The sequence below is a fragment of the Chamaea fasciata genome, unplaced genomic scaffold (assembly GCF_029207755.1).
Source record: "Chamaea fasciata isolate MVZ Bird 193981 ecotype frontalis unplaced genomic scaffold, bChaFas1.0.hap1 SCAF_7, whole genome shotgun sequence".
NCBI lineage: Eukaryota > Metazoa > Chordata > Aves > Passeriformes > Sylviidae > Chamaea > Chamaea fasciata.
Genome location: NW_027094092.1, coordinates 27,257,830 through 27,285,068, shown reverse-complemented (window position 1 = coordinate 27,285,068; position 27,239 = coordinate 27,257,830). Strand labels below are relative to the sequence as shown.

General features: G+C 42.2%; 1 protein-coding gene across 2 annotated transcripts; it reads right to left on the bottom strand.

Moving 5' to 3' along the window:
• Positions 1–27,239, bottom strand: ZFYVE1 (zinc finger FYVE-type containing 1). Of its 2 annotated transcripts, none has more exons than XM_066188170.1 (12): positions 26,837–27,239; positions 25,341–25,877; positions 11,239–11,743; positions 9,194–9,408; positions 7,064–7,170; positions 6,146–6,254; positions 5,481–5,578; positions 5,265–5,382; positions 4,771–4,941; positions 3,811–3,991; positions 3,205–3,318; positions 1–2,125 (listed from the first exon to the last, which is right to left on the bottom strand). In XM_066188170.1, exons 2-12 carry the CDS (start codon positions 25,836–25,838, stop codon positions 1,893–1,895), a joined length of 2,349 nt encoding a protein of 782 aa, XP_066044267.1. In that variant the 5' UTR covers positions 25,839–25,877; positions 26,837–27,239; the 3' UTR covers positions 1–1,892. The 2 variants fall into 2 exon arrangements, with proteins under 2 accessions (XP_066044267.1, XP_066044268.1); XM_066188171.1 differs by lacking the exon at positions 26,837–27,239 and adding an exon at positions 26,014–26,262.

Below are 27,239 nucleotides of genomic sequence, written 5' to 3'. Positions count from 1 at the left end.
TTTGAAACAGATGCCAAATATTTTATACAAGGAATGTCATGGCTGCTTTCTCTTTGTGCATTAACATGGTATTAAGCTACATGCATGAACAGCACACAGCGCACAGCCTAAAAACCAAGAACACATTGCTCACCCATTAAAAAAATAAAGAATACTTTGAAGCACAGAATTATGCTAGATGTACAGAATGTCTTTTAAGAGAGGATTTCTACCTACTCATGCCCTTACTTGGACAACTGTCAGTTTATGGCAGACTTTTGCTTACAAAAACATAAGACAGTCCGCAGTAAACTTGGCCAGTACCGAAGGTGTCCTGGAACATCTTCTAAGTCTACTTCCTTGTGTAGGCTGGATGTAGGTGTGAAGGGACAAACACTTTGTGGAGCATGTTCTTTCAGAGACAAAGTGAGAACTGCTTATTACAAGGAAAGTCAGTACACTTGTTCAGAAGATAAAGTCCTTTATAGCAGTTAATTTAATAATACAGTCTTAAAACAGGGTGTTGGGCACTCATCTACACAACAGCACATTTAATAAGCTGGGGAAGAAATACCACAGTTCCAGGACACTGCATTGAACTCCAGCCACTCCAAGAGGAGGCAACTCTCATGTGAAAGAATTCTTGTCTATGTAAGCCAAGAAGGGAGAATTTTAGGCAGTTTAATCCACAATGGTCTCTTACTTCTTATAAGTGGAACCACAAATCCACAGTACATGACAGTATAAGTTAGGTTAAGTGGTGCTTTTCATAATAAAATCAGTGAATTCATTGCATTCCTTTCATAAAAGGATGAAGTCCAGTGAGTGCCAGCTGCTAGGAGCAAAGAAGAAAGGTTCCCATTTTCCAGATTGATTTGTAAGTTCATATTCTTAGAAGAAAGTAAGTCAAATCTGTGCAGTTTCTATGTAACCATATCTGAGAACACAGAGGCTTCAGAGACTACAGGATCACTTAAAAAGTGGGGGAAAAGGAAAGTCATCACAACCCAAACAAGTCAAACCTCATATCTCAGAATTGCCTAAAAAACTTGTTCTCTTCATCTGCTCTGGACAAAACTTTTAACTGCAACGACCTAGCAAAGAAACTTGGAAGAAAACCTGAGTATGTGAAAACATTGTCAGGGAGAAAAAAACCCTGCTACTTTTTGATCTGGTATTGAAGTTGAAATGGCAAAATCAGAATGCTTTGCCTCGTGCCATAGGATTTGCTTTACCTTTCAGAGCTCTACCGGTCTCTGTCAGGGAGTCTGTGTTAACTTGATACCTCTTGCACTGCAAGACCATTGCTCATATTGTAATTCAAACAAACTTGCTAATAAATCTGGGATTAATCTTCCATGGCCAGAAGGGCAGCACCTCCAGATGAAGAGCTGGTTGAACTACCAGGTGTAATTTGTATATCAACACTGGAGATTCCTGGCAGCACAGAGTCCAAACCTTCCTCACACGACATCACGATCAGCAAGACATTCCAAAAGAAGAATTAGAAGGCCATAATTCTGATCCAATACAGTAAGGAACACCACCATCCATCATTTGAACTAGGAATACTCAAAGCTTCATTATTCAACCATATTCTTAATATACTAAATTATACATAGTTGATATATATATATATAGGGTTTTTTTATTGGAATAAAATACAATGGATTTTGGTTTGCTCATTTACAAGGGAGCTCCCTCCCTTTCCCAGTTAATTTGAAATTAAAACCTAGAGGCTGAATGTAAGCTCATTCCCAGCGTTCCAAGATGGATATAACACGAGAGGAGGCCAGAAACTGGAGACATGCACTCTGGCTGCAACAGGTTAGAAGGTGAAAGGGAGAGCAGATATTTTCATTTGTAACCCTGAGAACATAAGGAATTGCAAAGATCTGGAGAGCAGCCTGGGGTTAAAGGTCACCAGGCTTTTTATTGCAGTTAAAGCAAACTCGGACTGGGTGATCCCATCCACGAGAGGGAACCGCTCTGCGGTCGTGTGAGCACTCGTCACAGAATCCCTGGCCACAGGCCCGACAGTGGTGCTTGGAGAGTTTGATACTGAATTCCTTCCGGCAGTTGTGGCAGTGCAGGATTTCATGATCTGGTACCCAGTATGCAGGTCGGGCGGCATCTTTTACCAGACCTAAGGAAGAAGCGAGGTGCGGGGATGAGAAAGAGGGAGAACAAAATAATCCATGAACATGAGCATGCCAAGAATGTATTCCAGTGGAGGAACCCACACAGTGCAAGTCATACCGCCGCCATTAAGGAGGATGTGACCTAGTGACAGAATCCTTCAGTGCAATGAGTAGCCATTTAGGGCATTCTACCATTCTCCCACATCCCGCCTGTCTTCAAAGAGTAAACAGTGTCTCTTTTCATAGTGTCATCTTGCCTTACTCAGACTCTTCCAGAGGTTAAGACACTTGCTCTTCCCTACTTTCAGTTTCAGCTGTGGCCAAAAAAACCACCAAGTCACCAAACCAATTGTTCAGAAATGCATGTACTGTCTGAACTGAGAAAGGGATTTACTCTGCCCTTCACTGAGTCAGAGAGCAAAAACCCACGAAGGTGAAGGCTGGACATGCTGTAGGCAAAGCAGCTGAACAATGATCTGCACAATGAGTAGGAAGTCAGGTCCAACAACAGAAGATTCAAATGTGAAATGTTTGCTGACATACCTAAACTGCCACCCAGCACATGAAAGAGCAGCAGAGGTTCCCTGCACTAAGCTCACCATTAAAGATCAGACTACTAATTACTTCCTCATCATTACCAACCTGGACAGCTTCAAATTCTCAGCCCTCCCCTCAGAAGTACCAGCAGTATCCATGAACACACATAAAAGGCACTCTGCATCTCTGAAAGAAAACCAAACCTGATAAAATGCTTCCTAATTGGCCAATCTTTAGGGAACTCCAAATGGCAGGTCACTGCAGTGAATCCATCAGGGGAGCATGAATTACTCACAGCTTGGTGCACACTTTTGCATAACAGGGTGAAAAGAGAAAGTGTGATCTGCAGAAACAACATGCTGAAAACCAAGAGGAAACATCAAGCAGAAGAGGTCCAGAGGACTATAGAACTCTCAACCAAGAGTGGTATCACAGCAGAAGTGCCAGCCTGTCACACAAGCTCTTGAAGTTTAATAACAAGTTTTGCTCTTTGAAAACAAAAATGCCTTTAGACAAAAAAAACCCATCAGAACAGAACAGAACTCACCTAAGGGAATGTCCATGGCTGTCACCACCGCTCCAAGCGTGTTTTGCACAGCTTCCCCCACCTTCCTGGCAATAAGTGTCCCCCCTTCCTCTTCTGAAGGCAGTTCAGCTACATCTGCATGACACAAGAGTGAAGGGCTCAACACCTAAGTCCACCACCCTCTCTGCCAACTTTCAGTTAATTTACATTAACAAAACCAGCAGCAAACCCAAAAGGCAGGTTGGAATCTCTCCTCAGCCTTTATGTTCCCTGTCCACAATCTTGGATTGCAGAGTGTTCATTTTAGCAATAATGGGCAAAATATATAGTCTGCTGCAACGTAAGCACCACTGCTCTGATGTTAGCATGAGATCATCAGCAGTTGCTAGGAAAACAAAGTAAAGATACAATTAGAAAATAATTTTGTCAGCAGTTGAGGTATCTGGTAGGGTCATCTTTCTTCCAAAAGGCACTGAGCTCTTCAGCTTCCTTACCAAAAACTGTTTCGAAACCCAGTGTGAACAACACTGTCTACACCCACTGGGAATGGCTGTGATCCAGAAATCAGGGACAAAGACTTCAGTCTTGTGCCCAGTGATAGCTCTGTCACAATCAACTCAAGATTACCTAACTGGATGCCCCTGTTGTCATAGCAGTTGTCACACACACGCACTGGTGCTGGTCCCCAGCCTCGCTCAGGCACTGGACGGGTCTTGGAAGAACAGCCATCACAGAAGCCTTCTCCACAGGCCCGGCAGTGATGCTTGGTGTCGTTATCTTTGAACGGCGTGTTGCACTTCTTACAACTCTAATCAGAACAACATAGAAGGAAGAACTGTTAGTTTGATCTCCCTGAAGTGAAAAATAGAGAGCAGAGGCCCAGGATGGCAAGATTTAGACTGAAATAGTGAAATATGCAGTTACACACAAGACTTGGGTGCTATCAGCCCCATAACCTTACCCCAGGGAAGTGACTTAGAATAGTAGGTGTACAGTGGTTAAGCCAATATACTGCTATGATCCCTTCATTCACAATCACAAATAAACACAGCCACATCATGCAGGGCTGAATGATGGGTATTTGACTTTTGTGTGGGGTAAGAATTCAGAAGGCAGTTTTCATTGAAGAAGAATCTATTTCTGGCAAGACACAGGGAATCCTTTCCTAGTTGAACTGTTTGGGAGAGCTTTTTGCATCTGCTATGAAACCAGAGTTTAATCTCTGCACCTATAAAAATAGTACTGTCAACTGCAGTAGCTAGATTTAAGATGTTGATTCTTTGCTTTGAAAAACAAGTTCATGCAAGCCAGGATTTTCTGTGATATTGCTGGGAGAGTAGTTCACAAAGAGCAGGGAGAAACTGTCTCTTTATCAGGGCTGGACCAAGTCTCTGTTCATAATTTCTCTGGCTAAGTCAAGAACGGGAAGAGGAGACAGCACTTCAGTTTTCTCAAAGGTGTAGGAGTAGGGAATGCTGCAGTAAAACAAAAAAGCATTTAGAATCTGCGAAGTACTTTATTATTTAAAGAGTAAGGAGAAGGGGTTTTAGCTAAGCAAAACCTTCCTCTCCAGCAGCTTCTATTTACCAGAATCTGAGAGTTGGGTCTCCAGTATGCTGGGGCAATCTGGTCTGTCAACCAGGAGGTCACAGCTTTCGTGGGTCCCAGGCTAAGTTCAGATACTGATTGAGCCATGAAATTCATGCCATCCAACAAACGCTGGGCTGCATTGTTGTTGTCTTTCAGAAATCCATCAGTCTGGAACGAAACATATTCATTTGAGAATAAAACCAGGGAAACCTATTTTTTTAGATGCAGATGACTCTGCAACCCATTACTCCTGTTAAACTGGAGGACAAGCAAAAGATTCACTAGCCCTGCTTTGAAAGACAGGAGTAGGCTGGCAACTTAGCCATTTCAAGATAGCCAAAACATGTCTGAGAACCCTTGCAAAGGCTCTTTCAAACAGCAGAGACCAGCTTAATGAAAGGCAATCTATTTTCTCCATCAACACCCAGCAGAACCAAATGAGCATGTGCATGGCTGCACACATACACAGCCTATCCAGCAACCAGACTTACCCCTGGCCAGACATGCTCAATTTCTGTCCTCACTACAGTGTTCACAGGGTCCTGGTTGCCAAACCAGTACTGCCGGCTGCGATACACCACCCCGCAGTTGGGGCACTCGATGACATACCTGCACAAGAGGAGGACAGGTCACCTCTGTGGCAAGTCCTGTGCACCAGGCAGCACAGAGACCACAGAGAGCAGAGAGATCTCAGCTGCAGCACTCACCCTGACCAGGCATACTTGGCAAGGCCCAGCCAAGGGGAATCCGTGGAAGCAGAAGTTTTTGGCACCACGCTGACCTCCATCCCTCGTTCATAACAGGCCTACAACATAAAGGCTCAATTAAAACTACAGTCTTGGGAATCCAAATCTACATCTGGCTGCTGTTTGGCCACATAAAGTATATAATTAGCATACAGAGGTACACAGCAAAGAGCACTCATCAAAACTCATTTTAAAACAAAGCAAAAGCAAACCCACTATCAACAATAACATCAGGGAAGTATTTCTACATCAATAAAGACCATGATGGTGGCCAAAAATTTTCCTGTCGCCTACACAGATCCTTCAGAAAAAATGGTTAATACCAAGCACTGGGCATAAGCAAATAAGAGTAACCATGTCAAATATATAAAAGGTCAACATCACACAGGTTAAGAGCAGCCAGCTTCAAAATTTAGCTAGAAAATGACACAAAGCACACAGAGGTGATGAACTCTCCAAGCAAACATACAAATCAAATAAGGATCAATTTTTCTTGTCAAGGCTATGAGCACCTCTGACATTAAAAATAAAAAAAAGGAAGGAAACAGGCACATGCCTGTGATATTCCTCATTTACTTGGTGATCCTTTCCTTTTTCATTCTTCAGACCTTGTCCTTGTACCTCACCTTGCAAGTGTAGACTCTGTTATCATACTGGTGAGAATATCGGCATCGACTTTTGGATTCATGAGGGATTCCTTCCTTCGCATGGTTCATGCTCTTCTTACAGCCACACCTGAGTATGCAAGAGCAACCCATGAGTCGTTGCTTTTAGACACAGGACAGATGTCACCAAGATTTCATTTTTACTGCTATCTTGCATTTTTATAGATGTTGTGCTCTCAAACCATCTTCACAACTGTACATACAGCAATGACATAACTTATTATTGAAAGGCAGGCTCTTCAGAAGGAGGTGCAGCAACTGTTTCACATACAAAGCAGCACCACACAACAATTCACTGCAGAAAATACTCAGCATCAGAAAAGAAGCATAACCAGCCACAACATCATGCTGCTATACAGCTCCCAGACTTAGAGCACTGACTGCCATCTATTGCCCTTCCAGGCTCAATCTTGGGTCTCTTTCCAGAGAGCTACAAGCCAAGATCTAATCAAATATGGAGCTCCTCTTGGACCTAGTCACTGAACACAGCCCCTCTCCATGATGTATGCTTTAGGACTGTTTTTACTGTTTAGGCAATAAAAATGTCAGGAAAAAAATCATAAGAAATTTCAGGGGATTTATTTAGACACTCCTTTCTTCCTGCCCTGCTTGCATTTGGGAAAAGATATGGGCAAGCACAGGTTTGTAGTCATGCACAGAAACAGAGTGGGCAAAAACCATGCATCCAGCTGGGATATGGCAATAGTGGTTGTCCAGTTCACATAAGAGTTGAATTTCAAGCTAATTTTTCCTGGAAGTACTAGCTGAGGAGAGATGATGTCAGGTGTCAAGACATCACAGAAACTTTACATTCTGTGGCCACAGGTGGGGGCAGCACTATCCTCTAAGAGGATAGAGAAGCATTTCTCATCTACTTACCCACAGCTTAGGCACACAGAGGAGCATGTGAAATATTCATCTGGAAAGAAAGAGCTGTGAGCCATCTGGTCATCAGGGATCTCCCCACTGAACCGGTCACTTAGAGCCTGTCAAACAAAAGAGAATGAACTGGAAAGAGATTAAGGGCAATGCAGACATTTTGCAAGAAAAAGCATGGATTCCTCTACTAGAGGGGGAGGCAGAGAGTACACAGCTAACAAATGTGTCTCACTAGCCTGGAAAGCAAAACGAGGATTGGAAACTAACTAAGAAGGCAATCTTGCACTTGTATGGAAGTGACTTGAATACTTGTAAGACACTCTTTTTCTCTGTTCTCCTCTCCTCCTGTCCCTAATTTGAATTTTGTAGTAGAAATGGGTGCTAGAAAATTGGATCCACCTCTGTACATCCAATCCATACTCAAAATAGCATGGTTCTTGCTAAAAGAGCTTTGCATTCTGGAAACCTTTGAAAAGAAACTCATAGGATCATTTCTCATAGCTCATGAGAACACATTTTTTGCCTCTTGGCTCAGAAAATGCTGCCCTGAGCTTTCCTCCAGCCACTTGAACAACTGCCCTTCTCTGGTGAAATGGAAGAACGGAGACAAAGGGATTTGTATCCCTTCCTAGAAACATCCATCCTCAGATTAAATCAGTCCTTAGCCTTGGCACACTTAACTTTTCCAGTTCCTTCAGGTCTTATGTTTAGGGGAAAAAAAAAGCATTGGAACAAAGCAAATGGTTAGATTTTCTTGATGGAGATCTCTGAAGGCAAGAGAGCTAGCTGAAACTCTTCCTACAGCTGAGGTTTATATGGTGGCTGCCTGCCTTTCTCTTCCTCCCCTCACAGGATTGGGGTAGGTGGAGTGGGTGCATCTTCGCTGTCTAACAAGGGTTGACTGCACATACACGCAGACCTGTGTATACCTCTCTCACCACAGCTTCCCTCAGAGAAGTTCTTTATTTAAACATTTTATTTCACATAATTTCAAGGAAATTTGCTTTACATTCTCTTTTGAGCTTGACTGATACTGATACTTTTGAATGAACTCACAAGTTAGAGAAAGTGGACAGAAATCTCTAGCAAGTCTTGTGTCCTCAGCAAGCGAAGCAAAAGAAGTTAATTTGTAGTCAGTAGTGATTTGAACACAGCAAACACTCTATAGGTCATGAATTTAAGTATACCAGCAGCTATATCTGAAACCAGGCTACTTGACTATCGCAATAAAGTCCTAGAAATTAAACTAAAATTAACGATTCCAACTGTTTCTCCCCTTGCTGCCTGTCTGCTCCCTAATGCAAAGAATTGAGTACATGCCACCCTGACACTTCCCTCTGTGCTTCACCTACCACTAATGCAGAGCAGCCAGAATTATCTGTTCCAACAGCTGTGACTAACACCAGAAAAGACTGCTAACACTACCTCCTTCTGTAGATATGCCCCAGCTCTGCCTGCCCCTCCCCAATGACAGCTGTGCTCTTCAGGCCAAAGAAAATATGTTGTTAATCAGGCAGTGGTATGTGGAAACTTGTAGGAAAGACTGCAAATTTAAAGACCCAAAAATCCCTCTGACATCCTAGGAAAGTGAACCGTCTAAGAAAATCACTTGCTCTGAAGTAATGCATCATTTGGCTTGATCCCATCTTATTCCCTAGCTACCAGCACACAACCCCTTCCTCCTGCTTGCCTTCTAGCTCTTGGGTTATACTACTCAGTGCTTCGTTTTGCCAAATATTAACTCCCTCCTAGTCTCTTGCATTTTCTCCTCCTGTGCTGAGGCAAACTTTAGGAATTTTATAAAAAACCTTCTAAGGTCTCTCTTTGTAAATCACTGCCATTAAGTGCTTGTCACTCACAGCATCAGTTACTTTTTTCTTCCCAGCTTTATGATCTTGCTCAGTTTGGCTCTTTAACTTTTCTTGACCTTCCATGGTCTTTACTACAGTGCTTGTTTCAAAGTAAAAAAAATTACTCAGCTTCCCCGGCTGTTAGACAAAACTATCATTCTCACGGAAGACTTGCATGCAAGTCTGCATCACTGGTTCAGGTGCTCTGCCTTTACGAGCCACAGCTGAGTTAATAGCAACAGTGGTACAAATAAACTGTGACAAACTCTTCTTCACTTACTTTTAGTGCTTTGTAGATCACCCCAGGCTGTCTAGGTGACCGAGTAGTATTGTTCTCCAGCTGCTGCTCCACAGCTCGTCTAAGCCCAGAGAAATCTGTTGGAGGATTGTATGTCCTTGTTCCCTTGTAGTGAATTGAGCTGAAAGCCTCAGGAAAACAGCTTAGCTTCCGAAACCGATCCTGAATGAGCTTCTCAGGAACCTCAGAAGGATGATCTATATATAAAAGTATCAGCAAGTTCATAAACAACAGATTCTTTAAAACAATACTTAAATTGCAGAGTACTTTCATATGCAATATAGACCTAGTTTTCTCAATTAAATCTTCTAATACATCTGGAATGCAGTTATCATTATATTTTAAAACAAGGAAAGGAAACAAACTTTCCAAAAGCAGGCTCTGTTTTGTGATACACAGCTTTAAACTCTTAAGACCAAGCTTCCCCAGGTAAAACCAGACACATCTAGATTTTGAAACACAGATATCCAGATTAAGGAGCAAGTTAGGACATAATACAAGGAAACACAATGTCAGCACATTCGTTAGTTCTTTTCACCAGACCATAACTTGGTATAGCTATTCCTAGCACCTGATAAGTGGAGGACATGAACCTTACATGGGCTGCCCATTCTCCATGCCAATCCTGTAGCAAGGAAGACAAAGCCTTTATCAACAATTTATACATGGCAAAGCACATCAGAACTGGCCACATCAGGTCAGACTCCACAGAGCCAACCACATTCTCCTGCCTGCTTCCAAGTACCTGCTGTACATTTCAGAATAAGGCAGGCCCCATCTTCCCTGCCCTAAAACTACATAAACACACTTATCTCAATTATCCATTGAGACAGATGGTTAGAGCTTTCTGCATATCCATATGCTGAGGTTTCTTTCCTGTTTCTACTGTGATCAGAAGTGACCATAAAAATATATATATTTTTAATGACCCTGATTTTGCATACAGGTGCAAAGTGTCCTCATGGGTCACTAGAAGCCGAACTGATGAAAGAGCAAATGTTAACAACTTCATGAGAGGCTGAATTGCTAATCAGCAAATTGGTATATAAGGAAAGGATCTGCCTTATAGGTAACTTAAAAGTTATTAAGAAGTTACTCCAATTAAGAACCAGAAATAAGTTCTTCTACTAGTTTAAAACCTCACTGTTTGGAAAAGCCAAAATGAGAATGTGGGTCAACCAAGACTGCTGAGGTATTTATTACACGAGAGACAGCACCTAGATGTTCACAAACAGTGGGACTGAGCCTCAGCCACTGTTGCCCATGTTGGACAGACTCATGTTGGAGAAGTTCATGAAGAATTGTCTCCCATGGGAGCACTCCCACACTAAAGCAGGGGAAGGACTCTGCCTGAGCAGCAGCAGCAGAAAAAATGTGTGATGAACTGACCATAACCCCCATTTCCTGTCTCCTTGCATGGCTGGCAGGGGAGGAGGTAGAGCTGGGAAGGAGGGAAGGATGAGGAAAAGCTAGTTTTAAGATTTATTTTACTTTTCATTACTCTGCTCTGATTTTGTCAGTAATAAATTCAATTAATATCCCCAGGTCAAGTCAGTTTTGCCCACAATGGTATTTGACAAGTGATCTCTCCGGACCTTATCTCAACTGATGAATTTTTCATTATATTTTCTTTCTCCTGTCCACTTGTGGAGGGGAGTGATAGAGCAGCTTTGGTGGGTGCTCGGCATCCAGCCAGGGTCAACTCACCACATCAGTTTTCACCTTCATCTGCTGTATCACCCATACTCATGAACTTGTATGACGACCCCTCCTGTGGCTGGCAGAACTCATGACTATTCAGTGCTCATGTTCAGCTGGCTAAGAGGATTATTCTAACTGATTTGGAATAGTCAGATCACCATGAGGGAATGCTCTTCTAGTTCCACAGCCTGGTTCCCAGAATGAAACTAGTGAGAGCAAAACTCAAATCACATTTTTACATGATAGTAAAGAATGCTGAATATTCAATGCAACTTCATAGTTTACAGACAGTGTTTAGCACGTTGTAATTGGAATTGCCTACTCACCAGAGCCCAGTAGCTTGGTGTACACAGTCTCATGAAAAATGATGACACCAGGACCCAAGGTTGACAGAGGAACATCTAGGCCACAGCGGGCCGTGGTAGCCTTTAGCTCCTTGGTGAAGTGTTTTAAATAAGCCTCCGAGGCATCACCAAGGAACTTGAACAGGTCATTGTGGAGCCTGTCAGCACGAGTACGGTAGATGACAAGGTCAGAGATGGCCAGGACCTTCAGCAGCAGCCGTGTTCTCTGGCTGAGGTTCACAGTGGCCCCCAGGAGGCCCTCAGTATCAATGACCACCACTTTGCGGACAGGGTCATAGGCTGCCCAAACTCCAACTGTGCAAGACTCCTGGGCAGGAGACGTCTTGAAGACTTCCCGGCCATAGAAGAAAGTGTGGTTAAGGGTGTGAGACTTGCCATCCCCTGTATTCCCAAAGATGGACACTACCTTTAGGTGCTGGTCAGGACTGCAGTCCAGTTTCTTAATGAAGTCTTCTTCATTCCTTACCTTCCAAAACAAAAAGAAAAAAAATACTATACTATCTAATTTGAGTAAACAACACTGAAAACACAGCTGGTTTCAGGATCCGTAAGATTAAAAAGAGTGATTACCTCCTCTCCAGATTTCATCATAAGTTTCTGAAGCACCAAGAAGTATAAAGCAAAATACTAAAATGCATTTTGTAAAATGTACACATTGATGGGATTTATGTTGTTCCATCATGGAGCTGTTTTGGAAGTGATGCCTCACTGTGATTATGTATCCAGTCAACTCTCTAGTACCTCACCCCATTCTCTGAGACAGCCCGTTCAGAGAAGGGAGCACAACACTACTTCCAAGTATGTCAGAACAGCTACATGAAGCATGGCAGACTTTCTCAGTAGGACTGGTTTCCTGGCAACCATCCAAATTCAGGTATGAAAAGGGGAATTGCTTTTACCACTTTAATTTGCCTCCTCCACAGAGGTTGAGCACCTGTTTAGGTAGGAAAATCTCCGCCATGCACTTGTGCTGCATCTATCTACAGCCAAGGGCTCTCAGACACAGACTGTCCTATTCCCATTGCTCTCCAGCTGATCAATCCTTCAGCTGGAAAGTGGGAGCAGAGAAGGAGCAGCAAAGCTGTGCACTAGGGTCAGGTGCTTGAAGCAGGTCAAACTGGCTCTCACAGAAGTGCCACAACTACCTCAATGATCCATTTCATAATTTACTGTACTGTACTTTCATTAAAAAATAAAACAAAAGAACACACACATACAAACCCAAAAAGAAGTGCAGGTAACGTCTCTTTGGATTTACACAGTTGAAGTGTCAAGCATGGTGCTGTCTAGGCTACAGAAAAGAGCACTTTCTGTTCAGATTCTGGAGCAACAGGAGCAGATAAACAAGCAGTGAAATGGGCTAAGGCTCTGTACAAGAGTCTGCCCTGATCTTGTAGAATAGATCCTTGGTTTCCACAGGCTTCATGCTTCATTCATTTGTTTAGCCCTTACTTTTTTGTCTTCCAACAGGTTTTATCCATATATTATATAACAGGGAAGAAAATGACAGAAGCACTTTTTGAGAAAGATTAAATTCACATTCTTTATCCCCATTCCCTCTTGAAGGAATCCCCATCAACTGAAAAGAGCAGGGCTTCCATCCTCTCTCACCTGCCTCTTAACTTCCAGAAGCTCTTAGCTATTTTCACCCTGTGAGTACAATTGGAAGATCTCACAATCTATGAACCAGGGAGGTAATAAATGGTTTCTTTGAACAAGTTTATTCTTAGATCGGCAAATTAGTTTAAGGCTTAGCCAGCCCCATCTGCTTTGGTCAAATCTATCAGCAGCACCCAGACTTTGAAGGAAAATAAAAATCAGCTAGTGTGCCAAAGATGTAAAAAATAGCCAGTGTACCAGATTGTGGCTGGGAACAGCATTCACAAAGAAAACCTGTGGGCTTGCAGTAGCTTCTTACAGACTCAAACTATTCACAGCAGCCTCCCAATGTAGAAGAAAACAGGAAACAAGAAACATTAAAATGCTCTCAACAGAATCTTTCCTGGAGTCTGAGAGAGAACATCAAGATACACTGAAATTACAAGTGCACGAGAAAGGGTCTACTTTCTTGGTAGATGTGATTATTAGCTTATCATCAGGAAGTTAGCTTAGATGATATATGCAGTTTTGCCTAGTGTCTCTTAAGATGTCTCCGTGGATGAAAGAAAGTTCTTGGTTCATGGAATAGCTCCTAAAAATATTCACAGGTTTGACAATATGAGAGTGTTATGTGTACGTACACAAAAGAGAGTATGATAATGTCTTCTCCCACCTCCCAAACTTCTCACCAAAAAGGTGACAGGTCCTTTTTGCCAGAGTCAATAGTTATGTACTCCCTGGAGAACACAAAAAAATATCCGTTTTCAAACAGCTGCTTAAGTATTGGCAGGACAGCTAATGACTATGATCTTTTAGCTAGCACCAGTTTGGTAGCAATTTGGGAGTGTTTGTGGAACGGGCTGAGTCAGTTTGGTCAGAAGACACAAAAGTCAATAGGAACTATAGGAATAATGGCAACTCTGAGATATATTTCCATCATTAAGAGACAGTGTAACTCGAAGTTACATTGAATATCAAATCACATACCCAAAGTTATTCCCTTCTAAGTTATCCCCTTCTAGGCTCTTGCAGACCTCCTTTCAGGACAGAACTCAGGAGTGACTCCAACAAGCAAGTTACCCAGAAGCACAAAAATACATCAAAGTCTAGCTAGTCCAATGTTTACGTCTCACAGGACTTGGTAATGATGAATGAGAAGAACTTAAGACATGAAATGAGTAAATGCTTCCTAGCACACTTTACCAGTGCTCAGAAGTCAGATGACCGAGAACTTCCTGAGCAGTGGTTGCACTTAGATGCTTGTGGTTGGTAGAGAACCAGTAGACCTATCCTTCCTTTTAGAACCTAGTCATAATTTTGGATCCTGCAACATCCTTACAATAAATTCCATGTGGGCAGAGAAGCAACAAAACCAAAAACAGGCCAAAATGACCAAAAGAAGCCCTTCCCTTTGAAGCTGAATACACTTGTATGTCACTGGTGCTCCTTGTTCTTGTGCACTAGTTGACTTAACCCTATGCTGAGTACAGGAATTATACTCTCAAAGAACCATCCACAACAATCTCCATATCAGCAGTCAAATTTACTTCCCTTGAGCAAGTTCCTTTAAGACTTTTGAAGTCAGAGTGGGTGTCATAAGTGTCAAAGTACTAATCCCCACTTCTTCATTTTGCTTCTCATCTCTAAAATAAATTGGCATGGCACCACCTTCTGTTGCATGTGCAGAGGGCTCACATTTCCATAACTGTGTCCACTTCCACATTTCCCAAGAGCTCCAGATCTCTGACATTCAGAGCAGAGGGTAAATACGAAACCTTCCTTATGCTGCACAACAATGTAAATTAAGGATGAAAACTCTGTATCTAAACCAAGACAAGTCACATATCTTCAGCCCCTTCTTCATTTTGCCACTTCTAGTATCAGAAACTCATTTACACTTTTGCTATAGCTCTTAAGAGATTCTCTTCTAAAAAGAACAGTTTTTACTACATCATATGTTAGAACCCTGGTTGGCTTTCTTTCGTAGTTTTAACTATGTTCCTTTTAGCAGCTGTCATCCAGCTCCCCAAGCAGTCCCTTCACCCAAGTTCAGCTGGACTGGAGATGAAGGTCTTCGAAGGGAAAAAACAGAGAACTTCACAGCTAAAGTCTCTATAAGGATGGTACAAAAACGCATAGCATGCTGTGGTGGAGCACATTTAGAACTGAAGTCTCTTTATCACCTCTACTTGGAAATCTACTGTACCTAACATAACAAGTTTTCCAAATCTGAGCCCTAAGAGAAGTAGAATTGTTTAGAAACAGAACTGCTAAAATGAAACAAGAACTGCTAAACAAGAGAACTCTTTTTAAGAGACAAGAACTGCTAAAATTACATTCCTATCTATTAATTTCTTGGTAACAATGTTATTAAAACAAAAAAAGTGTTAAAAAGCCTAGGAACAAAAATCTATAAAATAGAACAGAGTTTCCAATGATCTGCACTCATACAACTTTAAATCTGCCTCCAGCAAAACAAACACATTAAGAGAATAAGACATTTTTTACCAGAGTTTTCTCCTTTTAAGACTATGAATCCTTTAGGGCTTGCTAATATTCATGGAAGTGGTGCACAAAGCCAGAGCTGTGCCACAACATACAATAGCTCAAAACAAAAATCAAGAATGCTTGGCATAGTATTCATCAGAGCGCCTTCATTTGCTAGTCTTACACTGTCACTTTGACTTACGCTGGTACTTCTGTTGTTGTGTTTTGAAGTCTTACTCATTGCTTGACCTGGTTTTAAAAGAGTGTTTTTAATAACAAAAATGTATTTTCTGCGATCAAGAAAGAAATCATCATATAAATAACTAAATTTTTGAGCCAAGGCTTATCAGGCATGGGAACAGGCAGCCCAGGGAAGTAGTGGAGTTACCATCCCTGCAAGTATTTAAAAGACGTGTAGATGTGCTGAGGGACAGTTTAGTGCTTGACTCGGCAGTGCTGATTTAATGGTTGGACTTAATGATCTCAAAGTTATTTTCCAGCTTAAGTGAGTCTGTGATTAGACAATCAGTACACGACAGTATCTTCTGACACACAACCACTAAGTCAATAAGAAAGATATAAATTTAACAACTTTCTCAATGAATGGAAATGTAAGCTACAAGATTTGTAACAGCTCATCCAAATGTATACCAGCATAAAATTACAAACATCTGAGACAAATCAGTACAAGCAATCAAAACAATCAAGTGCAAAAAGTAAGTATTTACCTTAAAGCATTACTTAACACTGGCAATACAAGTAATGCTGCTCACAGTTCAGAAAATATTTTTGAAAGATAATGCCTACAAGAATTCAGACACCTTAAATTAGAAGGAGAAATGGCAAAGCAAGCTAAAAGAAGATCTGCAAACCTTTTAAGCAGTCCTGAACTTTTAAAACAATACTGAGACGATATTAGGCAATTGACCTTAAGGACACAGTATCATACCAATCACTAAACCTGGAAACATCTGTCAGATCTGCCCAGCTCAATGCAGACCAGTACTTAAAAACAGTGCTTCTAAATACGTGTTTTAACTCTAAAAAACTGAGCTCCTATCCAGAAGTATATTCACAAAAAATGAGTTTGAGTGCATGTCTAAAGCCCCAGGTCCTGCCTTTAGGTCATTAAATCACAATTTCAGTGTACATTGAAAATAAGAGAGAAATCCATAAAGCAGATTTCTTCCTTTAACTACAGCCAGTAAAACTAACCTGAGAAGAATAAGCTCCACCACAATAAAGTGCCACCATCAAAATTCACATCTCTGCAGGGCTCCTCACAATCACTCCTGAAAAAGCAGGGCACGAATGCAAAGAAGGGTAACTGGCTTAACCCAGCAACTCAAGTGCAACAGGCTATTAACAATGCAACTGGAAACTCCCAACTTTTGCCCCAGAAGAAATTTTTACTGATATCCACAAGTGTCTCTTGTTAGCAAGTGACAAAAAAGATAGTTCCCTGTGAGGAAGAGAAACTCTCTGCTATGAAGTCCATGACATCGACAGAGCTGTGAGACAGGCCCTAAACCACAGTAGGTCAAATTCTGTTTCCTTGAAGATTTTAGGCTAATTCAGGTTGAAAGTGACCTCAGGACGTCATTACTTCCTCTGACTTACAGAGTCTTCCAAACAAGAGAGATGATGTTGGTCATAAGCAGGTGCTCAAGAAGACTCAAAGCTGACTTTTAAGTCCAAGCATCTCTACTTTTCTACCTTAAGTTGCCCCCTATACCTTTTCTTATCCATTACTTTCCATGGAAAATATAATTTATGCCATTACTCAAGTCTTCCACGTGTAACTTAAAATTCATAATATAATTACACCAATTTAATACAGAAACAAGTACCTCTAAAATATAAATTTCCTAAAAGTTTGATGAAAATAGACAACAGAGCAGAAAAGAAAGACTCCAATAACCTTACTGAGGAAAGAGCATGTCTCATGTCCATCCCCTACAGCCTCCAAGACACAGCAGTAAGCTGAGCAATCATGCCCATACATGCTAGCCAGCAAGCATGCTGGCTGGTGCACGACAACACACATACTGCATCTTACTCAAAAGACAGAAAATGTGAAAAAGCACCGGATAATGGGAAAAAGACATCTCAGAAATTAGACTGCGTTAATTCTACCGGTCAAAGAGTTACTTGTTACTATGTAAATGTTTTACAGTAGCCTGAGAAAGTTTCTGCAAAGGGCTGTGTCAACAGATTAGTTTATAGAATCTAACTATGTCATACCAGTAGTTACAATCTGGTATTCAGGAGTAAGTTATTAATCACTGATTCAGCAAACACTGACACATATTAATCATCATTGTCCTCAGGGATCTCCTAGCCTTCAGCCAAGCTGACACTGGACATCAGTATTTTCAGGACCGGAGTCCTACAGAGACTCAAGCCCAAATTGAAGGACCTGACATCAGATGCAGGGAGGACAAAACAGTGCAGGGGACAGATACGCCACAGGGTTTTACGGTTAGATTCCCACACCACTCCTCAGCTTCAGCTGGTTTTGATCTTATTGCACATGTGGGTGCTGGTCTGGCTCAAGCAGATGAACATTTGTATCAGAGGTGTTTCCTAACCTGAAGGGGATTTTCCTGTTTGTCTTCACTGCAGTACCTCCTATGGGTTCTGTTGAGATTTGTTATCAGCCACAATACACACAGGTGGACAATAATGTCCCTGATTGGAATATATTTTTCAGACCAAAATTGTCCTGTTCCGTCCCACAGCTCTGGCATAGGAATTTAGGTTCAATATTTTCATGGGTTTGTATGGAACTTAACAGCATGAGTCTCAACAGGACTTAAAGGTCTCTGCAATGAAGGGCAAAAGCTGCCCATGTCTGAGGCCCATGTCTATTATTACAGAACTGTGAGAGAGGCAAAGACAGAAGAGTTAAATCCTGCTTAACAACCCTACTCTAGGAGATCCTATTTCAAATGTTTTAAGACAATGGTGGAAAAAAATTAAGGGGATTGGAGGTAACCAATAAGACTGGACTCCACCCTAACCCAAGAGCCAATAATGACTGAAATATTGCTATTACCAGGTAAGTTAACCTTGTAGACAACAGCTAAATTATATCAAACTTCTGGAAGCAGAAGTAAGACTACAAAGTCCACTAAACTGTTTGCCTGCTGAAAAAGTACTTTTGCAAGGACTGAAAACTAATAGAGACTTTGAGGTGAATGCAGTTGCTGTGAAAGTAACACTAACATAATAGTATCATCTAACCCTAAAAGAGATCAGTAAATGATGTAGAAATCATGGTTTTGTATCCTAAATACCTTTCAAGTTCCTGTAGATGTTAATTTTGCCACAGAGCTACCAATTACCACTCCAAAGTCACAGCTCTAGCAGGTGAGATCACATCCACATGAAGATACTTGCCCAGAAGACAGCAAGTCAACCAGCAAGTTCATGCTGTCTTCCTAAATACTAAGAGTAACTAGATGACTTGTGTGGACACTACTTATACCATTGTCCTTGTTAAGAGGGGCATTTATGAACTTAGTTGTATTACAGTTGCATTCTTTCTAGAAAACAGTAACTCTGGTTATTTTCGCAATTTCAGGGTGTTTGGACAGGCAGGCCAAAGGACTCAATCTTCTGCCTTCATGTGATCTCTATAGCAAAGCATTAAGAACCCAGGTACAAAAGCCAAAAGTGTGTATCTGCCTCCCAGTAATCGCTGCAGGAAAGAGAAAGTGGAGGCAATGGAAAGTACAGAAGAGCCAGAAGACAGCAAGCTGTTTATTCTTTCTTGACTGTACTCCAAAGCACTCACATCCCTTTTCTATTAGCAGCATCCAAGAGCCCAAAAGGATTCACTGGAAAAGTGCAAAGAGGGGTACATCACAGGAAGCACTGAAATACCCCATTTCCCCCACCCAAGACTATTTAGTTCAGAAACTGAACTAAGTCCAGGAATTTCTTGAATGAAAATGTGGGTAATTCCAGAGTGGCTTGCTACCAAGCTCTCTCACCAGTGACATGCTCTCTTCCTTCCACACCTGCACTCCTGTCTGCATATGGACAAAAGAGAAGAAGGAAGCAAAATATTTGACTTTAATTAATGCCCAAGAGTACTGCATTGTGAAGAAGGTGCAAGACTGGTTCCAGGGAAAAGCACTGTTTGTAAGTGGCTATGTTAAAAATTAGCCAAGAGTCAGCCTGAGACTGTCCAAGGAGTTTTGTTAAATGGATGGCTCTCTCTCCTACCTTCTAAAAATACTCTTCAAAATACTGGTCTGTATCTAGTGGAAGAAGCAACACTCCTAACCAGCAATTGCTGAGTAGTTTCTCTACTACTTTATTCCAAGGACAGAAAACAGTGCACTTAAATTTAGGTGAACTGATAACAGACTTGGATGGGAGGAACACTGAAAAATAACAAAGTAATGAGAGAAAAATTCCTGGAGTGTAGGACAGTAAACTCCCAAAAATACTTTGACAAGAAAATTTCTCTAAAGCACAAAGAGGTGGAAAACTCATCTATAGCACATCAACAGTATCAAGGGCAGAAATTACATATCCTGATTGAACAGATCATACTGGCCTAAAAAAACTCAGATCCTTCAACCATTTTTCTTTCCTCCTTTATATCCATGGCAAATATACGAGCTGTGACTCCTTACTTTACAGGACATGGACCAAATTTCTCAGAAATTTACAGCTGATTGTGCTACCCTAAAGCATGGGAAAAAAAGGAAAAAACAAAACAACAAAACAAACCAAACAAACCAACAACAACAACAAAAAACCCACCAAAAACACCTTCCTCCAACAGCAAATGAAGCAAAAGTGTCACAGGAACTAGCACTATCTGCTGGACAAATGCAATCAGTCAGGCTGAAGAGATTATGACCTTCTTTCATAAGAGAACACATATGTTAACTCCCATTAACTGACAAAGAATACTTGAGAAAAAACATTCCTAGAGACTTCATTCTCTCATCCCTAGACTTTATCCAGGCTCAGATCAGTAGATAATAAGGAAAAGTCACAGTACTTCCATCAGGTTTACAGCAAGAGTGAGAAAAGCAAAGCAGCTAGCAACCCTGCAGAGTCATCACTATGTATCTGTAACTTTTTAACAGGAGGGGACAGAGGAGGACACACAGACTGCTATGCTGTTTGTGACAGGTTATTTAATGATTGTACAAAACGGTCTGCATTTATATAAGGACTATGGGTCTTTGTTAATCTTAACTGACTGTAAAGCCTTACATAGATCCTGCTCATATTTGCTGAGGGGAAGATCTTACTCCTTTAGGTGTCTAGACCTGCTAGAAGGAATAGAAAAGCCTCGAGGAATGGGGCTATATTTAGGAAGTTGAGATATCTATTGGCACAACAAAAACACCCTGCAAACTGAAGAAAGGGAGTTCATATGGGTATCTCAGGGGAGACATAGCAATAAATGTACGCTCCTTTTCCCTCATAAAATTACACAGCTGGGGAAATTATTTTTGTGACTAGATAGAGTAAAATTTTTCTTTTCTTCTAGTCTCCTTAGTAAGTCAGCCTACAAAATCAGTACCTTCTATTTTTCTTTGCAACCCACAGATGGGGTAATTTTTTGTGACAGAAATTCTTGTTTCTGGTCAAAGATGAGCAAATTCTAAGGCAGATTATTAATAACCAAGCATGTCCTCTATCTTCTGGGGTCAATGAAAGACTTTTTCTACTTCTATTAAGCATATGTGCCAAGTCCTTAATTAGGGCTTTGGATAAAGTGTTATCATAGAAGCCAGTAGTGACACTACAAGCAAGTTCTCATCTCGTGGCAAGAACTCCTAACATCTATTCCCCAAGATAAAAATAACAAGCTGTTTTTATGCATTGTTAAGCATTCAGCCCCACCTCAAAAGTAGTAGTAAATAAAGTTCACTGTAAAACAGATGCATAACTCTGCTTTATACTAAAGAGCTCGTTTGCAAGCATATTGCATTAAGACAAAGCAAAAATGGAAACTGATACAGAAACTGCATAAATCTAAGTACAAGAGACTAAGACAGATCCAGGTGAGTGGAAAAGTTCATGGGACAGTAAGACAGCCTCAGGATTTGAAACAAGTATCACAACCTGAGTCATGTTTTCATTGTTGTATTTCACTTGTTTTTCTTAGTACTAGTTTTTAAAATCCAATTAATTGACCCTGACTTCTTATGGGAAGTGCCTCCTGTGTGCAAAGCGCAGCACACGATGCTTGTTTGAGAATCCAGGAAGTTAGAGATAAGAAAGGAAAGCTGACATCTTGGGAGACGCAGATCAGGAGATTCAGTTGAGGGACTTACACATACGAAAAAAGAAGGCACACAGTTCGAGTCTATCAAGGCAAAGAGGAGATGTGGAAGATGTAAAGAGTGACAAGACAAAAGCAATTACTGAGAAATTAATCCCCAAAATATCATTCTCAGATGAGCAAGGAAGATAGACTATGTTAGAGCCAATTAACAAACAGATGCTGCAGTTATCAAGAACAACGTGATTGAAGCCTCAGCTTCAGATACGCAATAGATAAGACCAAAAGTTTAATACTGTGTAAAGAAAAACTGCATAACAGAGCTTGAGAAAGAGAGTCTAGAATGGGGTCTAAAATACAGGTGATGCCAGTTTGTAAAACAGTCAAGGTTTGTTTTCTGATAGAAGTCAGTGAGGTCTTATGAGGGACAACAAGTCCTGGAAGAAGGAAGAAAAAAATTCATCATGTAGATCAGGATGCCTGAGTACTAACTCACAAGAGCTGCAAAGCATTGCATTGTGTGGTGTGAGACAGCTGGGGCTGTACTCCATAAGGAACATCCTCCCTCTCTGTTCTCCCACAAACCTGCAGTGCCAACTTGGATTTAACCTTTAACAACATTTTTTTAACACAAGACAGCCAACCTCTTTTTGAGGTGCTCAGATATTGTGTTGTTATGATGAACATCACAGAGAAGCTCGTATTTCACAGACACAAACTTTAGCTGCCATCGGTTTTCTACAGACAGGCAGTGGTTAAAAATGGGACCTTTTCTGTCTATGTGGACTTGAACAAGCACAAGAAGTCCTCAGCTTTCTGAGCTTATGCTATGCCTGCAAAGCACAAAAAGCTTTGAGCAGGCCAGCACATCTGTGCAACGTGGCACAAAGACAATTATGCAGATCTCAAGAATTATCATAGCTGTATCTGTGTAGTGCTGAGCCGAAACTGAGAATTTCCACCTCTCCCCTGAACCAATTTGCTCAGGCACAGCTCCTTATGGATTAAGCCACATTGCTTCTGGATCTAGAACTAGATCAGTCATTTGCTTACACACTATAAATATTCTTCAGTTTTAGAGCTACCACCTCCAAGAAGCCAACAGGAACACTGAGAAGAAACATAACCACTTGAGCTTAACAACTCCAGGTTCCAAAAGAAACAAAAAAACAAATCTTTTGGCTCTGTGTCCCCATCTCAGTGATCCACTTTAGAGTTGGATGTTTGTAAACAAATATACCTCACTGATTATCTCAATCTATCATCAGCTGCTCCAGCAGCCTAATTAGTACCATCCAATTTGGGGGGGGGGGGGGGGAGGAATGGTGGTGGGGTGGTGTAGCTTTTACCATTTGTAATTTTGTAGCTTTTAACATTGCTATGGCAGAATCCACCATCGACATCAAATCAGCATTTTCCTCTTATTTCCCAATCAATGCAACAATTTTCAAGTTCCAAAGGTCACTAAACAGTTAAAGATAGATGAACTACACAATTCTGTTAAATTCTTATCCTGTCTGCTCAAACTTAAAAAGCCACACACTCTCAAACTGAACCTCCATATTTCAAGTTACTAATATTTTGGCATTTTTGGCCAAAAAGTTGGTTTAAATGAAGAACATTCTAATGATTTCTCCCCAAGTAATGACAAGCACAAAATAAAAGACTGATGATCACTCTCCTATAGCCAAATTGGCTCCCCAGTATTATCAAGAGCAAAAGATGACAACTTAGCTCTGAAGACATCTTCTGTGGCATCTGACAGGCCTTTCTAAATAAAGGTCCCCATGCTCACTAGCAGAATTATCACTATAATAGCAAGCAGTCTTTAAATTCCAGCTGTCAGAAAATAATTTACTTGAAATCTCTCAAACTTCTTTGATACTGGCTGTGAGATGTCACATACGTATTCAGCTGTGAGGAAGAGAAGATCATTCCAGATGGAAGAGCTCTGATTCAACATCTTAATAGTGAAATAAGATCATTTTTGGAGAGCTTTTTCAATCCAACCCTCTTCTGACCAAATTGCTATGATCTGATAAAGGACCAGTGCTGTCCCAATAAGGAAGTTGGCTTTACTGCCCATGACATTTAAATAGCAAATGCACTTGCTTGCAGGAGGCAGCCAAAGGTCTACCTCAATAAGGCTTACAGATTTATGAGTATAAATATAACTTAAACCAGTACAACCACACACAGACACAGTTTGTGAGCAGCTTTGCAGGACAGCCCTGTTCCAAGGCATTTCAGAGTTTGTTCTAGTGGCCAGAGGAGGAGTATTGAAAAATCTGTATCTTAAGGTAATAGTTGCATCTGTCACACATTACAAGGAAATAAGTGTGTGTTTAGGGCTTGGAGGCATACAAACTTAAGACCGCTACAAACCTGAAACTCAAACACTCAGTTCACTGCTGTCCTGCATAATGTGTGTTCTATGTCAGTGCACCATAAGGACTGTCATCCTTTCCTCCCTTTCCCCTTCAAAAGCCATGACAGTTTAGCAGTCAGTACACCTGAATTGACAGAAATATGACCCAAGTATCTTGCAACTATTTTATATTATTGTATAATTACTGTGTAAATATGTATCTATATGTACACACACTTCTATAGTACAGAATAGGTACGAGATACTTAAGTCACATATCCTTGTGATGCATGACAGGCACATCAACTCTTACTGTCACAGATACAAACAACTATCAAAAATAAGAATATAATATATAATCACAATTCTTTTTAATGATGGTAGCATTAGTATGTTAAATTAGAGCAACCTGATACTGAGTTTCCAGGTGACTACACATTTTCTTTCAGTGGCTCCTGAATGAGGTTTAACATAAGGAATGCAAACTGGAAGTCAGAAAACAAAGTTCAATTTTCAGTTGTGTAATTAATGTGCTCTGTGGCCTTCACACATTTTGCCTTCTAAAATCCTTACCAAGTGTAAGAGCCAACAGGAGAGTTCTATTACTGCATACACTGAATGCTAGACCTTCTAAAATAGTGCCTCCTGGGAGGCTGTTCCTAGCTAAGTAGTTCCTATCATTTTAACAGCAGACCTGCCCCAATGGCAATTTCCCTCTCTTTCAACAAAAGGTTAACATGTAGTAATATTTGTGACAAGCAATATAGCTTAACCGTGGTGTCTGTAGGACTTGAATGGAACACTTTGGACACTTACCTCTATTTTGTTCTACTCCTAAAAATCAGATGGATTTACGGTGCTAAATGGTAGCAATGGGCTCTAGTCTTGCATTAGCACTGTTTGATACAGTGCCCTCTCCGAGCCATAAAGCAGGAAATTGTCTGCCAGCACTCCCATTTGCAGGACACCTACTGAAATACAATGTATTCAATTTTGTTCAGGAATGATCAGCATCCTGCAGAGACAGCTCTTATCTTAGTTGTGTGTGTCTCAGTCCAGAGTCAATTCTTTCACCAGCTTTGCTTACCAAGCCTCTTAGAGGAGACTCTTGCCACACATAAGGTTTTAATGGACTTGACCTTTTGAGGAACTCGTGAGCAAGGCCACTTGAAGGCACTGTGTCTTTTTAGCCCAAGATGCTCAGTAGCACTTGTGCTTTATTGGCCATCATCTTGTTACGATTGCCACCAATTACACTTCAAGTATTAACCATGCATCACAGCAGCCTGTTAGACTAAGGAAGAAACTAAAGCATCTTGCCTGTTCACAACAAATCACAACAGTTCTTACCTGAATCTCCTCAGTTTCATCCACCAAGAGGAAACTCACAACTTTCTCTGTCATCTTCCTTCTCTTGGTCTCCTCATCCATCCCCTCCTCCTCTTCCTGTTCTTGGGCTTTGCCAGCATGGTACACGGTGACAGGGTGCTTCCTTCTGTTCCCCCCAGCATGTGTTCTCTTCTGACACTCCACACAGAGGTTGATTTTGCACACCTGGCACCTCACTGCTGCTATCTGCCTTGAGCCTGTCATACTGGCATGCATTATGTTCCCATTGGCACCTTTGCAGGAGTCACAGTACGGGACATGGCCGGGTCTTATACGGGTCCGTTCGTGGTTCCGCAACCTTTCTGGCTGATGCAGCTCTTCCTCACAACGCTGGCACTGCAGGCTCCTGCACTCATCACACTCAAAGATTGCTTCATCTGTGCCACTGCAAACATAGCTCTCCTGGCACAGGAGTGTTGTGTTCTGTCCTTTCTCCACAGTTTGCGTGTGGGCACTCATCTTCAGATTTCTTTAATGCAATGTTTTCCCCTCCTGTTTCTGTTTCAAACAATGATATGTGTAAAAATCAGTTCCAAATTTAGTATTTTTACCAAGAAAGAAACATCAGCAGGAATGCAGTCTGTACTTAATTGAAAATAATTAATATATGCTTCTGTAAGATTCATACACTGACCTGCCTTGCAGGAAGAGTGTTGTTAAGTGCTAATGAAGTTTTCTTTCTCCAAAATAAACTTAGACAACGTGGCTAGTTTCATGTATTACTACACCCAAATACTGGCACACATTCTTTCTCTGCTTAGCTGTTTAATGTACTTTCACTGATGAGAAAAAAGCCCCAGCCTAGTCTACTTCAGCAGATACAGCAAGTATTTCCCTGAAGCTGAGAACGGAGACAGCTGGTGACACAGAGACAAAAAAGGCATCAGAAATGCACAAGTGCATACACATGCACACACACACACAAAAGGACCGTGTCAAGACTAGAAAATTCTCTGCTTTCACTCCACAGCTAGGCTCCTCCTTCAGAGAGTTCACAGTATTTATTTGCTGGGAATTTCCTGATGTGCTTCGCCAGATAAACAAAAATCCGCTCTCTTTGTGCGCTCCTTCTAGTAACACTGGAAGACGATCGCTACCACGGTCAGGCTGACAGACGACGGATTTTTTTTCCCTCCCCCTCTACGCCCCAAGTTGCCAGAGCAGAGCCCCGAGACCAGCGCCCGCCGAGGGCAGCCTGCGCACCCCGCCGCCGCCTTTGTCTCGACCGCTGCCTCCGGGCCGCCTCCCCTGCTCCCAGCCAGCGCAGAACCCCTCTCTCTCCGGGATGACCCTCGGCGCCCCTGTCCCCGCCAGTCCAGCGGCCCCGGGCGGGCGCTGCCCGGCGGGCGGCTGCACTTGTGGCTCGTCCGCCCGCGGGGCTGCAGGCGGACCCCGCCACCAGCCCGCGGTTACGTAACGGCGGTGCCGGCCGGCGCCTCCCCCGCGCCCGCACCTACCTGGGGCTGAGCCCGGCGCCGCGCCGGCCGCCCAGGAACGGGGAAACCCCCGGGCTCCTCCTGCCGAGCGGAGGCAGCGGGCGGGAGCCGCGATGGGACCGGGAACAAAGGCGGCGCGGCACGGGGCGCTGCGAGCCGGGCTATTGTTTACAAGCCAGCGGCCACCTTTCTTCCCCTTCCTCCCGCCGGCACCCGGTGACTAAGGACTCGGGTCCCGGCCGCGGCTTCCTCCTCCCCCCCGTCCCCTCGGCACCGGGGGGGGATCTCCCGGTTCTCCTCCCCCAGGGGCCGACCATGCAGTCGGGGCGCCCGGGGGAACTGAGCAGGGCAGGGCCGGCCAGGACCCGCGCCCCCTCCGCCCGCTCCCCTCGTTGTCAGCCGCGATCAGCTGATCGCGGGGAAC